The sequence below is a fragment of the Lygodium microphyllum genome, chromosome 10 (genome assembly GCF_053477565.2).
Source record: "Lygodium microphyllum isolate KBCC chromosome 10, Lygodium_microphyllum_v1.1.10, whole genome shotgun sequence".
Taxonomy (NCBI): Eukaryota; Viridiplantae; Streptophyta; class Polypodiopsida; order Schizaeales; family Lygodiaceae; genus Lygodium; species Lygodium microphyllum.
This window is the reverse complement of record NC_141144.1, coordinates 99,189,114-99,204,555: the sequence shown is the minus strand read 5'-3', so window position 1 is coordinate 99,204,555 and position 15,442 is coordinate 99,189,114. Positions and strand designations below refer to the sequence as shown.

Genomic DNA, 15,442 nt, shown 5'->3' with positions numbered 1-15,442 from the left:
TCAAGGCCAGTTGTGTGTGTTGTAAAACTCATGATTTTCAAGATATACTTGTTTCTTAATGAAATAACCATCCTTATTTTATTTTTGAAAGATAATTGACTGACAAAAGAGAAACACTTGTATAATTGGATTAGCCTGTTTGGATCTCACACTGACCTGTTTTTTATTTCCATGAATTTTGAGCCTTCAGCATAAAACACTAAGTTGATGCTTGTGAACAAGTGCAAGTTGGATAGGGGTGTGCACAAGTGGGGTGAAGAAATTGCAATTTGTTACTTTTACTAGCTTCTTTTACTCGGGCGATATAGAAACATGGAACAGCAACTTTGCCTTAATTATGGGCCTAATAGTGGTTAAAGAGTCATATGTGCTCATTATTTTCAAAATTTGAATAGTGGTTAAAGAGCCATATGTACTCATTATTTTCAAAATTTTCTTAAAGGAAACTTGTTGAGGAGTATACACAACCTCAATGACATCCTGGATGCCAATGCATTCGGCATTGGCCCAACTTGGTAATCCTTGAACTCGTAGAAGTCTAAACGTCCTGGCAAACTGGCTTGACCCAACTGCAGGTAGAATGCAGTTATCTCCTTTGGATGTTCCACCTTCCTCTAAAGAATGGCCAATGCAGCTAGATTTGGCATGTTCATCTTCAATAGCCTAAAATTCAACATAAAGAAGGTGCTCAGACATGATCAAAATGTAATCAAGCAAGACAAGCAGCACTTTACCATGCCACATACTCACCTGTAGTTCCCTTGCCAAGCATTCATCCTCGATTTCTTGTCGTTTTCTCTTCAGAATATCACAAGATTCTTCTTCATGATGTTCTTTACCCAATCCTCCTTCAGCAATGGCCGCTAGTTTGAAAGCATGTTTACCTGGGAGCAGCTCAACAATATCTCCAACAGACAGAGAGATCTTTGTGTGGGATTTCAATTCATGCCTCTGATCTCCTTTTCTTACAACAATGGGATTTTGGCCTTCCTGCACTGTTCCATTGAGTAGTCAGGAGTAAGAAAACCTCAAAGAGGAACACTCTTGACACATGTAGGCAGAAAATGCAGTCTAGAAAGAAAGGAATGCTTGAACTCCCACAGTATACCAAATGCTATGCTAAGTAAAGTATATTCAAACAATAAAGCAACAAGGGTTACTGAATGAGCTTACCAAGCATAAGATTTACTTTATTCGGATTCAGTGTGTAGTAACAGAATAGTGACACAAAACCTCACCAAATTACAAACGCAAATTTCTCAAAACGTTGTTTAAGGTCAACATATGGACTTTTACCACTGCAATTTGATAGGAGCCATCCCTGGATGCATGGATGCTAACATGCTTGCGACTGATCTGCTTGCTTGCAATGTGCAAATCACCTCGACCAACAGTATTGAAACCTTCAAAAAGTGCAACAGATTGATTTTTTCCTTTTGAATCAGCAGCACCATCTAAAGGAAGTAAAAGACCGAGTTGCACCTGCAAAAGGCAATACTTTATCACTTTATGAGATGCTTGTGCAAATAATGTTGGATATTCTTGTAGGAGCAAAAGCAACTTCTTCCAACGCTAAAAGAGCAGAAAGACTACAAACAAGAGAAATTTCACGGCTTTAGAAAGCCATCATATGCTGTTTAATCAACTGGACATGTCATGACCACTATTACAGCTCAGGTCACACCCTTGGAAAAGGGTATTAACTTGCTTGTAGGAATAGGAATATAAAGCCGCAGCATTTTCAGCCATGTTCCCGTGAGAAACTTAAAGTGAAACAGCCATTCAAGCAATAGCTCCTATCCTTGGAAGAAAAGTGTCTCATTATATTGTTGAAAACACGATACAAGAACTGGCTTAGCTGTATTTACAGCTGGGGAACCTGAATGGCACACCCAAACCGACACTAAGGTGACTGAAAGCCAACTTTTGGGGGGCCTGTGAACCCTATTGTTAAGGAACTTTGGCAAAGTACAAAGAAATATCACATACAATCCTATATGGGAATGTGGATGTCAAAAAAGCTCGCATTAGAAAATTGGAGCTTTCCATTTGCAAGAAGAAAACTAATTTCAATCAAGCCATTGCACATACTGTGAGACTGTGCAAGAAGAGGAATGCAAAGAGTAGAGAAAGATCAGAGGTGAAACACAAAAGAACAGAAGGCGCACCAATCTGAAACAATGATACAAGGCTGCACACAATCAGCCCCTGTACACTGCAGAGGTGCGTCAATGAGGGCACAAGACTGATGGCAGAAGATCAGACTAAGGAAGATGAGTGAGAATGATGATGGCTAGAATACTGATGTAATATGGGAGGCATGGACTGAGGCAGCCTTAAATAGGCTATGACCAGAAAACAGGCCGACCTGCCTATAATGATGTCTGTCCAGCAAATATGGCCAACTACAGACTGTAGATGGGGAACCCTAGGTGCCACATGGCATAAGTGGCAAATGCAATAACTAACACTTTCTGTGTTGAATGATGATCGATGTCGTGGAAACTTTCGCTCAACCGCCAAGACCCACGGACCGCTTATTGTTTCAAGCGTTTCAAGCGAGCTCTAATGGCTATCTCTCACCTAGCCGACGCGCCGTCGATACTACGAGTGTAGTGAGCTTACCTTGATGCCGATATGAGTTGCCTTCTCTCTCGCACACACCGGTAGCTCCACGATCCTAGATGCTAGCTCAAGCATCCTCAAGCCTCCTCCATCTCCAAGCTCCATCCACCATAGCCGCGTGCGCGAGGAAAGAGAAGAGGAGATGGTAAAGAGCTTCACCCTCTTAATCCCTCACACCCACACACTTACTCTCTCACACTCTCACACTCCCTCTCTCAAGAGCACGCACAAGCAAGGAGAAGAGAAGAAGAGAAGAAGAAGAGAGCTCTTGTTAGCCACACACCAAATAATGAGCTTCCATTCACTTTTTGAGCTTTATATACAAGCCCTAAAATCCCATGGACACCCATTCCTTTTTTATATGGCCGGCCGTTGTGACAAGGTCCTTTCCCTATTTCCTCCTCTAGCCTTATGCCTCTAGTCTACACCCGTCTAATATTTTACACTTGGCACAGGAGGGAGCTTGGCGCTCTTTTACACGAGTTTTTGGAGTTTTTTGATACGCCTTTCATTTAAAATTACGCTTTTAGCCCCAACTTAGCTTTAGAGGTCGCCTGCGTGTCTTTGCTCTTTTTCCATCCTTTTTCCGCTTTTTCATTTATTTTTCCGCCTTCTTGAATTGGGGTTAACATTACCCCCCTCCGAGACGGGTGCCAGTCCCATGGCACTTTTGGCTGTTGTTGAGGGTTCAATAGGCAATTGGCAAAGTAGAGGGTTCAATAGGCAATTGGCAAAGTAGTCGTGTGAGGGTAGGGCCACGTGTAAACTCGGGTGCTCGTGGAAGCTTGGTAATGAGGTTTGTTGGAGAAGCCAAATAGATAGCAAGTGGATGACGGGGGTCTCCAAAGTCGGTGGTTTGTCGCCTTTGTGATACTTGAAAGGAAAAGGTGCGGTGCTCTACCTAAGGGGGGTGTCTACCTTATTGTGTAGTGTATTGTGCTCGTACTAGTGGAATGGGGAGTTGGGCCTAACCACAAGCTAGCCTGGGTGATGTCCCACACTTGAGGACCCCATTCGTGCAAAGGGAGGTGCGGTGCAAGTAGCTTAGGGTCACAGGTCTAACCATAGGCGAGTGTTACCCCCCTAGGTATGTCCTGCCCTTGATGGGCCCTAAGCGTAAAGTGGGGAAGCAAAAAGGACTAGGGGGTTAGGAGCGAAGCCAGCCAACCGAAGCCACCGGGCACATCTAACTTGAGGACCCCTAGGTGCAGTGATCGTACTGTATGTGGTGCTAAGTGCTTTTGCAAGTGAATTGTCTTGTCCAGTCCGTGTGATGTTCTTCTTGCTTTTTCTTTCATGCTTTTTTTTTTTAATAGTATTACACTAGTAGAATGACAGCCAGTGCCTAATTCTCCTCGTCTAACTTAGGCGGAGAAGAGAGTCGGATGGATTTGCTCAAAAATTGATAGCTCTGCATGTATCCTTTCAGATTCATGCGGATGTGGAGGGAGGTGGTGGAGAGGAAGGGATGATTGCATCCAGTAAACTGGTTGTTGTTCATATCTAGGAGAGCTAGACAAAAAGAGAGGAGGAGGCTAGCCCTCATCATCAGACGCGCCATGGCACAGCTGTCAATGGCATTAGGGTCAAAAAAGAGGGAAGGCAGGCCACGTTCTTGTGGAGTCGGGTCCTGCTTAAGTAATAACTTAAGTAACCTAAGATAATTACACGTAGTTACAAAAGCTGGATTGGGGCATGAAGAGAAATCCGCGAGGAAACGCGTCATGGAATCATCCAGGCTTCCCGAGTCGAAGAGGAGGGCATGTTCGAAGGAGGCAGCATTAGAGTTCTAGATGATAGGAAAATCATAACGTCCATGGAGGGTGGCAACAAAATCCACACCTACCCTACGAGGGTATGCCATAAACGTAGGGTCGTTCCTCTCATAAGGCAAGGTGTTGCAAAAAGCCATCTAGGCGAGCATGCTGATGTCGCACACCCGCCTCCTCCATAGGGGTTGGCAGTTATATCCCTGTACAGTATGTGGTACTTCAAACACCTTGTTTTGCCAAAACTCAGCTTCTTCATTTCCCCAAAGAGTGGGGGGTCCTCTCCCTTTCCTCCAGCCACTTCTGTCCCAATTGGCTGCCAGTCGCGATCACCTCCTCCATCACCTTGAGCGATAGGACCCTTCGCAGGCTGTTGGGCATGAGGAAGCAGAAGGTGAATGGGTCTTTTTCTCTTTCCTGCCGCTCCCAAATTACCAGCTCTGCGTGGAATCCAGCGGGGATGTCATCAGGGCACGGTGGGAGGGGTGCGGACGGCTGCACGACTGGTTTGGCCCTCAGTTGCTTCCTGGTTTCTTCGATTAACTTTCTCCGTCTTTCCTTGAGTGCGGCTTGTCTCTCCGCAGATGGACCAACCTGTTGTTGCTCTTAGGAATGCGGCGAGGGGGGTTGTGGGATCACTTCTTCTCTGAATCTCACCATATCGAATTCAAGCTCAACCTCCTCCCCCTGCCGGTCTTCTTGTTGTGCTCCTTCAAAGCCCATTGCGCCAATTTCCTAGGGGGTTAGGCTGGCCAGTAGCAGGTACTTTCGTTGCTCTTCTAGGCTCAGCCTAACCTCCACAGGTTGGGGTGGCATCTGCAGCCCTGCGCGCACAGCCCTGCATGCGATGCTGAATTTTTTCTGTACCACCTCCAATGACTCCTTTTCCTCTGGGCGGATGGTGTCCATTAGTGTGCTAATGAAGGCCTTTTGCTGGGCACTGAAGGCTGTCTAGGCGGCTTCTGCTTTACTCTGCGAGGATCTTTTCTTTCTCCACCAAAGCGAGGCGCCGTGCCAATGTCTTCACCCTTCTTTCGTTCTACAATGTCCATTCCTCTGCTCTTTTATTCATTTCTTCCATGCTCTCTCCCTGCTTCTGTACCACAGTTACGAGCTTCTGCTCTTGGTCTTTCAATTCCCTACTCATGTTCTCTTGCTCTTTCTTTCCCAAGTGTGGCTGATCGGTCATAGACTTGATCTCCTTTTGCTGCTACTCCCTCTCTTGCTTTCTCTCCTCTTCTTTGGCATTCAATTCCTCCATCATTTGCTCGATGTTGGCAGTTTTGACCTCCAATTCCCCATGTTGCATCAAGAGGAGCTTATACTCTCTCTGCATCTACACCAATTCCTGATTTTCATCCTCCAACCGCTGCTTATAGCTCTCCTCCATGTCCTCCTTGGCCTTTAATTCTTATTTGAAATCAGATTGGGAGAGCAGCTCGGCGACGTACTCGTCGTAATTGGCTGGTGGCGTCACTGTTGTGTAGATTGGGGTGGTCGAGGCCTCCACTTTTTGACGTTTCTGGTCCTGTCTTGACTCAGCATCTGCAACTGGTCTCTTTTGCCCCATGGTCGTGGTCTTTGTGCTCTTTCCCTGGGCCATTTCTTTATTAATAAAATACTACATCCATGCCACGAAGTTGGAAACCTCTGCATTGGTGGGGATGCTAGGGGTGAGGATGGTTGGTTCGGTGGGAGACACCATGAGGTTAGGGATAGGATGGATAAGGGCCTTGCCTTTGCCTTCAAGAACAGCGGGCGGCGTGATTTCTGGTACCTGCGTACTGGAACCAGGCCCTTCTTCCCTCAAGGGGCTCCAGGCCCCCAGATCATCGGCCCTGCTCTGCTGCTTGATTGACCGGCATGTAGCTTCGGCCAAGTCCTCCTTCTCCCTCCTTCTCAGTTCCTCTTCTTCCTCAGTAGCTCTTCTTTGCCTTTCTTCTTCAGTTTTCCTATACTCTTCCTCCAATTTCTCTTTTTCTTCCTGTTCTTTCCTTTTCCTCTTCTCGGCCTCCTGTTTCGACACCTTTTTAGCCTTGTTGACTTCTTCCTTTGCTTTTTCTTCTTCATGTTTCTTCTTCTCCCTTTCCTCGGCCTCCTTGAGGGATTCTCTTTTTGCCTTCTCCAAATCCTCTTTCTCCTTCTTGCGGCCTTCATCCTGCTTCTTTTTCTTTTGTGCCGTCTTTTTTTGGGTTTCTTGGCCTGCTTTTTGCCCGATTGTTCTTCTTGTTCCTGCCCTTCCTTATCACTCTCAGTCCTGTCACTGGACCTCTCTTAGTCCTGGTGAGGGGGTGACCTGTCAGGCTTTTCTCCTTCTCCTTCTTCTGCACCTTGTGTCTCTTTCACTGCCTCCTGGATAAGCGCAGTCAAAATGCTTCCATAGGCAATGAATGAGGCCTTGGACGAGGCCTTCTTTCTTTCTGTGGCCTTGGAAGCTGGGGACTCCCCTCTTGCTGGTGTACTTCCTAAAGCTAGTGCTTTAGCCGCCTGCTTAATGGTTTTGCATACATATCCGTTCCAGTCGACTTCATGCAAGGCGTGAGCTGCTACATTCTCCAGCACAGGCATGCTGATTCAATGCATTAAGGAGTTGTAGCGTTGTCTGGAGAAAAGCGCGTGCACTAGCTTCGCTTGTAGTCTGGCTTCTGCATCAAAAATATCCTGGATGTTGATGCCGTCATTAGTTAGCACATCCTCCTTTTTCATTTTCAACATGGCATACACTTCCCTCTTCTGCTTTTTCTCTATCTTCGGCTCCAATCCCAACGCCTTTTCCACTAAGGCTGGGTTTAAGTGAACCTGCACCTGTTTAGCATTTTCTCTCCTTCCCACCGTCACGGTACCGTACTCATGGTCAGGATTGTATGTCCTGAGAAACTCCACACGGCTCTTACGCAAATTTCTTGAGGTACTTGGTAAGGTTACATTGCTCGCTGACTCTCTTGGCCACTTCCTCCTTGGCCACCACACCCTCTATATTATAAATGGTTCTGAACTTGAGCTGGTTGTAGGCGCGGCTTTCAAGGGTGATGCGGTATTGCGTTCTTTCCTCCTCCGTGAACGGAAGTCGGTGGGCGCGGTCTTGCTGCGACATCTTTTGTTCCTACCATGATCCCAAGTTTCCATAGTGCTTCCAAAATAATAATTTGCTGGAAAAGTCATAATTAAAAAGAAAGACTCTATATGTTTATTGAATGAAAGCATTAAAATCCAATCCAATGTAGATTTTTCCCTTCAAACTTTAACTTTTTGCCCTTTATTTCAAAGTTCTCGTGTCATTTTTCCTACCTCACTCGTTGTTTACGTGTTTACGCGTTTTGCTTGATTTTCATTGGTTTTAATTTGATTCACCTCACCCCCCTCCTCTCCCAGCTCGAGAAGAATCCTTCCTAGGATTGAAAATTAGAAGGTCGAGGGCATTCTGCAATGGGTCTAGGAGTTACCGGCGTAGGAACCAAGTGTAGAAATCGGGGTTGTACTCTAACTGAGCTTCGCGGTCTAGATCAAAAGGTTGAGTGCCTACGTGTGTGATGTAAGTGAGAACATCTGTTAAAAAGTCACCGGAAGCGACGCGGCTAGCAATATGTAGCTCTTCCTCAGTCAATAAGCGATCAAGGTAAGGGTGTCCTTTGATGTGCTCTTCCAGGGGTCAGCCACAAAGAGTGGTTAACACTCTATACGAGGTTGGCGTGACGTAAGTGGGATCGTACTCCGCTGTTTTGATTGCGCGGCGCTGCTCAGTGTTTGTCATGACTTGGCACCCTTCAACTTCCCATTCCAACCTAACAGTGTACCAATGCCTCAAGAACGAGGATTCAATATCAGCAAGTTCTAATAATTCTGCAATTTCTTGGTCGGTGATGGCAAAAGTGGTTCGTTGATCATATGACGTGATGAGGCATTGTTTAAGGGCTTGCTCTTTAGAGATCTCGCTGTTGAGCAATTCAGCAACGAGTTAGCTGCTTTTGCGAAGGCAAGTTCAAACGTCTCCCAAGAACAAGGCATCGTACGAACTTCGGTTGCAAAAGGTTCGGGCAACAAGCCTAAGTCCAAGCGGTCGTAGCTCAGAGCTAGCTCTCTGAAAGTGACATCTAGTCGTCTAATGTAATCAACCACGTCATCCCCCGTATCTTCGGCTAGATCTGAGGCCAGTGTCAAAAATGATTTTCGCTCATAAGAGGGTTTAAGACGTGCTAGTGGTTGGGGTTTGATAGCACTAGAGCCTTTGACAACGAATAGTTGCGGTTACGGGTGTTCTTGAGATTGCGGTTGGACCTTCGGGATTAGGGCTGGGGAAGTAGTAGCTACATCCGATGGACTGCTGCCTTCAGAATAGATCATTGTAGTCGGATTGGCTCTAGTAGGTGATGGCTCATGTGACGATGTCTGTCGTTTGGGCCGATAGGCTTGTTCGACTCTCTTGGACATGTACGTGGATGAGCTTGATAGATGTGGGTCTGAAAAGCGCTACAGCTTATGGTTTTGAGGCCTTGCTTTGGTTGAAGTGATGGGTCTCAATGAAGGGTAAGGCACTAGGATCAGAGAGGTTGGTGAAAGATCCCTAAGGGGAAAGGGGGTAATTGCAGTGCTTGAGATTGCGGGAGAGAGCCTGTGGGTACTGAGCCTAGATATTGAGGGATCAGGGGAGGGAGGCGTACCGCTCAACAAGGGAAGGGACGGAGATGAAGATAAGGAGAAAGGGAGCTGAGAGACCATGCTGGAGGGAAGGTTGAGGGCAAGGAAAGCAGAGATGTAGGAGAATGCATGGGTGAACATGGAAGAGAAAGCTGCCCCCATTTTGCCTACTATGGCCGGGCATGGCTAGAAATGCATGATGCAAAGGATGATGCTACTCTTGTTGTGGGTTGTAGCTGATATTGATGTTGATGTTGACAATCATCTTGATGCCAATGTTGTTGCATGTTCCTTTTGTTGTTATTGCATCAATAGATGTGGAATCGGAATTACAAGTAGCAACGATGGCGAAGGCAAGGAAGAGCATGAAAACCCAGCCAAGGAGGGTAGGGCTGCCCGTGTTGCTGCTGTTGCAGCCACCATGGTTGCTATATTCAACGTTGGAGGAGAGGAGTAAGGGAATGGTGGTTGGGAGAAGAGACACGGCTATTGCTGTGGTTCATGTCTTCGTTTCTGCTATGAGTCCATTGTGGAATAATAATAGAAGAACTCTGCATATTTCGTCATATTTCTTCACAACCATTCATATCTTTGCAAATTTTTTATACAATTGCACCAGACCCACCTAGATTTCAACCGTGCAAACCTTTGTGAGCCATACCGACGCCCAAAACTCGATTCTGATGCAAGAAATAGGCGAATTCGCAAGACACAACCGCTTACCAACTCGAGTAGGTTGTTGAGAGAGTCAACGCCTTAACGGCAGCCTATGGAGTCATGGACCCTGAAACGAACCTAAAACGAGTAAGATAACGCAGCAAGAAACCCTAAAACTTGTCAAGACGGCTAGAAATTGATCGAACAAACCTATCAAGCCTAAGAAGAAACGAGAGTATGTGAGCCGCTTAGACACTTGTTCTTCGCACTCACCTTGATTTCCAACACTTAAAGTATACCTAAGAACAGCAGAAAGCCTAGTTGAGCACAAGTGCACAAAAAAAACACACATACACACGCTAAGTGGAGGTAATTTGAGGATTGTATACAATAATTAAGGAACTCGGGTAATCGGAGCCCAACGTAGAACCAAGCGAACAGCAACAAAGACGTGGATCTACCCAACCTGCTTAACCTTATCGAGAGCTTGGTGGAGCACGAGAACACAACCATGTCAGAAGAAAGCTCAGACCACATGCAAAACAAGGAACTCGACTTAGGAGTTTTCCCAGAAGCGATCCAGCAGTTAGTGAATAGCTATGATTCTCACGCCTGGTATGAGCATCGCGGTAGAACAGCAGAAGCCATCATAGCTGACCTAGAGAAGGAAAGGAAGATAGCCCACAAAGCACTGTAAGGCATAGTGGAATACAACTGAGACCAATAGAATAGGAGCCTGAGACAAAACGCAGAGATGCGAGAGATACAGCAAGTGCTGAACCTAGCAAGCAGGAATCGAACTAACCATGAGAGAGCACTGGAAGGAGACTTGACGCTAAGTGAGCTTCTCATGAAGCGATTGCTAGAAAACACAGCAGTAGAGCAGAGCACTACAGCGTTAGCGACGTCACTACTAGCAGGGTTAGGGGTAAACCAAGGCTCCAAGATTCAGTCTAAGATACCACTTGTCGCTAAGCAGCTTGATAAGTACCAGCCCCACGATGATTCATACAGCTTCGTAGAGCAATTCAAGCAGGTCTGCGAGACCAACAGTCTCACCGACTTGACTCAGTGCTCTCAAGCATTCGGGCTTTGCTTAGGTAACAAGGGTCGGACTTGGTACACAAATCTAGATGCTGCAAAACAAGTGAACTTCAATGGCCTCAAAAACCTCTTCATTAAGAGATTTTCGAAGCCCGGATACTCTGACTACTTGCTAGTACGACTTACGAATGTCAAGCAGAAAGAAAAAGCAAACATCCACGACTATGTGACCCACGTGAGAAGTCTCTTCAAGAGAGTCCCGATGGGTGAACGACCGACTAAAAGAGCAGTGTCGGCAATATTCATCAGTGGAATACGAAATGATGAGCTTTATAAAGCCTTGGTAGGCAACTCGAGCTTGCAACAAAAAACGCTAGCTAGGGTGTTCGAAAAAGCCATTCGAGCAGATGACCAACTTAAGGAGAGGAGCTCCAAGAACTCGAACCAAGAAGAGGCCAACTCTAGAAGTTCGGAGAAAGCTTCAACATCCAACAAGCAATCAGGCACAAGTACCCAAGATAAGGGAAAGGCTACAGACACCAACCAGGAATTGACTGACATGAAATGAAAATAGCCAAGATGCAGGAGATACTAAGGCGACCAACGCACCCACATGTCCAATGCGTATACTGTGGCGGAAACCACTTGCAGCCGAGTGTCAAGACCCCAAGTCACGACCTTGTGCTAATTGCAGCAGGTTTGGTCACGACATTGCACATTGTAGATTGCCTAAAAGACTTCCATACTCACAATCATACGATCAACCTTACCTAGCAAATAGGCCGCAACAATTCTTCAGAAGGGGAGCCCCATTGGCCCTTCCCGCGCCAAACAACGTTGAGTCGACTGTTCCTAGAATGGACATAAATCCTACTGGAATATCTAGACCGCCTGGTCCCTATGTGATCTATCCACCGAGCTACACTCCAATCCACTACATGGAAGAGCCAAATGAGAAAGAGACTTACCTATACCCTTACGTCTCGCACGACAATGGGAGCAACGCAAACCTTATGGACTATCGACCAATACCAGTGATGGCATTAGATAGAGGACAAGGTAGAGGCCTAGGGGAGCAGACGCAAGAACCAATCATGTATTGGACTTGCGGTCACCCAGGATACATCTCATCACGCTGTCCTGAAAGGGAGCAACAAAATAGAGACAAGGTTGACCTAAGGTACCCTGAGTGCGGAATCACTCATCTCTTCGTTGACTGTCCAAAGCGAAAGCCATCCTCGAGTTCGGCTAACGTGCCATCCGTCCCATTAAGACTGTTCAGTGTTGAGAATCTTGATGGGGAGGCTACACCTATCCCATTGTATGTCATGGCTCGTGCACAAACGAAGCACGCCGGCATATCATTGCAAAGGCCTAGCAATCTTGACGCAGCCTTGATAGGAAAGAAGAGCCGTAGGCGAAGGAAAAAGAAACCTGAAGCTAAAGCTCAAAACTGAGAGTGCCACAATGCTACCTGCTGGAAAGAAAGTCACTGACGCTGAGGCAGAGACATCAGTCCCAAAGACAGCTGAAAAGAAAAGTGCTAAGATCGGGGATTACCCCAACCCGAAGCACCAACTAGAGGGCATCGAGAAGGTAAAGGAGTGGGTAAAGGAGGCCCAAGAAACCTGAAAGATGCTGAGTCCATCTTAAAGGACGAGATCAAGGATCTCTTCAGCATAAGCACGCCAATCTCACCTCCTCGACCAAAATCGAGAGATGCGATTGCGCCACAAGCAGTACCGCTTAGGCAAAGCCTTAACGCTACGGGCTAGCAAATCAATCATGGCCATTGGCCAGAACAATCCGAAATGGGAGAAAGACGAGTAGCAACGACCTCCTCACCACTCTAGTGACCACCTCTGTGATGCTAAGCCTAGGAGACCTGCTTAGGCAGCATCCGACCCTATGGCAAGACTTAAAGCAATGGGTTGAAGGATCACGAGAGCAAGATGCTGCAAACCTACAAGAACATGAGACAGAGACGCAAATACCAAATTTGGCGTTGCACTCTATGCCTAAGTCCTTGCACATTAATGCTTTTTGGGAAGGCACCGAGATACATGCGGTCTTACCAGTCTTAGCTCTAGGCGACACAACAAGGAAAGGGATTATAGACACAGGGACGGAAGTTAGTGTACTAAGCCGCACAAACTTGGGGCAACCCACCTATCGAGACTGCTAGGTTCAATGTCACATTAGCTAACGGAATGAAAGTGAATCCATTCGGGGTGCTAAAAAACTCGCCAGTGAAAATCTCAAGAGTCTAATTCTCAGTTGACTTTATACTCATGAAGAGAGTGGACTACGATTGGACTACGATATCCTATTGGACTGACCTTGGATGTGCAATGCCAGAGTGATCAAAGATTGGGGGAATGGTCTCATCTTCCTAGGCAGTAGGACAGAAGTTGTAAGGGTAGAAATGGACTTCTGAAAAACTACACAAGTCAACCTCGACGCCATTTCTACAATGCTTAAGGGTGATGCTCAAATCAAGAAATCTCAAAGGCCAATCCTCTCAATAGGTCATATCTAAAGAGGCCACAGTGTCAACGAGCCATGGCTTCTCCTAAGTGGAAGAAATAAGTATTGTATCCTCAATCTCAAACAAATAAACAAAGATTGACTCCATAGTAGCAAGGGTAGCCTTCTAGTCCTTGGAACCTTTCTTTGGCCTTCAAATGGGGGTATTTCTGCCAACACTTCTCCTTCGAAAGAGTGCCCTTTAGACTTCCTACAATGTGGACACTTAGGCTTGGACTTCTCATCATCCTTCTCCTCATTCTTCTTTTGTCATGCATCTTCTTGTTGCTTGCCTTATTGTTCACCTTCTTGTTTCCCCCTCCTACACGTGTAGTAAAGGCCATGGTAGCGTCGAATCCGCTAGCTCCTATTTCTTTGATTCGCTCCTCATGCTCCAAGACAAGTGGAGCTAACTCCTCCCAAAGAAGAGTCTCACATACCCTAAAGCTAAGCATACTAGTATAGAAGACATCATACTTAAGAGATGGCAACTACTAAAAAGAACCATCATCATGTCCTCTGAAAATATCATCCAGCCTAGGGATACAAGCTCATCCCCCATATCCTTCATCTTGTTGATGTGATCCTTCATAGAAGGAGAGTCATCAACAAAAAACATTCTGAATTTTTTCTTAAGAGTAACATGGTGAGAAAAGGTCTTCTAGTGGTAGCAAGAAAAGAGCTTTGTCCACACCTTCGCAACTGTCTGCAACCTACATACATGAACAAGGAAGCATCCTATAGACTCATGAAAAGAAAGGACCTACCTCATGAATTGAGTTAACCCCATAGAGCCGCTTGGTCCATAGTAGAACCAATGGCGAGATCCTCCACAAGTCAAGGAAAAGGACTAGTAACAAGATCCCAAAGATTAAAGGTGCTGAGGATGCCCTCCACTTTGTATGACCAAAGGGAGTAGTTCGACCTTTCTTTGGGTAAGGTATGACCGGTACCTATGTAAAGGATGCCGAAATGGCAATGAGGACCAAAAGGATGGGCCCTACATGAGACTGTAGAGATTCAGTCATCCCCTTGACGGGCATAGGCAGGGTACAATTGTACAGTTATTACTCTTGGGCATATTTACACATTTCCTGGATCAAGTCGGACAGTTCCATGCAGTCCTCATTTGATTTCCAGCAGTTCCGAGCAGTCGAATGGGTGGTGCAGAAGTCTGGCAGTGCCACATGGCATGCAAACCACATTTACGCTGCACTTTTTATATTATTTATTATTTTCTGATGCAGTCAGCCAGATTTTGGCTCACTGATCTGCATATTTTGTTATTTTATTTCGGCATTCATATTGCTAGCCTGCCCCTGGCCACTTCCACTTGAGTTTTGCAAGTGGAGAGAGATCCTTGGTGGAGATATTGTACATATCTGCTTACTTCATTTCAGCATTCATTCGCAGCAGATTTCTGTGTTCCATTGTCTCTTTCTCTCTACCTCTTCTCTCCATGTTCATTTTCTTTCAATCTAGTCACACGCTTCCGCATTCATTGCACTCTGACATGGTATCAAAGTAGTGTAGAAGGGCTACTTGTTCATGGGCAGACTTGAAGAGGACATTTCAGCATGACAAATGGCTGTGTTTTCAGTGTTTAGGGGTGAGCAAGAGGGCTGCCCAATAACATAAGGCAGAGATGAGTAGTGAAGCTTGGGAAAGGAGAAAAGTTGCTGATTTTTTGCAGGTTTTTGCTGTTCATGAAGGAGAAACAGCTGTGTTTCCAGCCTTTCGCTGCAAATGTTGAGCTTTCTTCACCTCGGTGCTTGAAACTAGTTTGAGACAAGCAAAGGAAGCCCTAGCAAGTTACATTTTCAAAGTTAGAGGGGGGATGTCCTTGTATTTGTGCAGGTTATTCAAGTGACAATGTCTTCCAAACTCGACATGGAGTTTTAGGTTATTATAGACCATAAGGTCACCCTGTTGCCAGCTCTTCCTCACAATTAGAAGCTCAATGGAAAGAATTACCACATCTAGGGGGTAATGATGCTTGCCATCTTGGAGTTCTATGATTTGATAGAGCTCATGACCAAGGCCATAGAAGTCCTACGACCCATAATATATCAAGCTTTCTACTAGACAAACTGAATGCCCACATCCAATCATTCCTATTTCTCTCTTACACTCTGATCATGATAGCCCACATTAAGCATTTGACTATTGCTCGAGAGATGTGGCTG

At 45.9% G+C, this 15,442-nt stretch overlaps 1 protein-coding gene across 5 annotated transcripts in view; it reads right to left on the bottom strand.

Moving 5' to 3' along the window:
- Positions 1 to 15,442, bottom strand: part of TDP1 (tyrosyl-DNA phosphodiesterase-like protein) — a 235,387-nt gene that overhangs the window by 176,594 nt on the left and 43,351 nt on the right. For all 5 annotated transcript variants that reach the window (XM_087686644.1, XM_087686642.1, XM_087686645.1 and 2 more), the window contains exons 2-4: positions 1,297 to 1,482; positions 751 to 990; positions 469 to 663 (exon numbers count right to left, since the gene is read on the bottom strand). In XM_087686644.1, the coding sequence (XP_087542770.1) occupies positions 469 to 663; positions 751 to 990; positions 1,297 to 1,482 (621 nt within the window). The remainder of the gene's footprint in view (positions 1 to 468; positions 664 to 750; positions 991 to 1,296; positions 1,483 to 15,442) is intronic.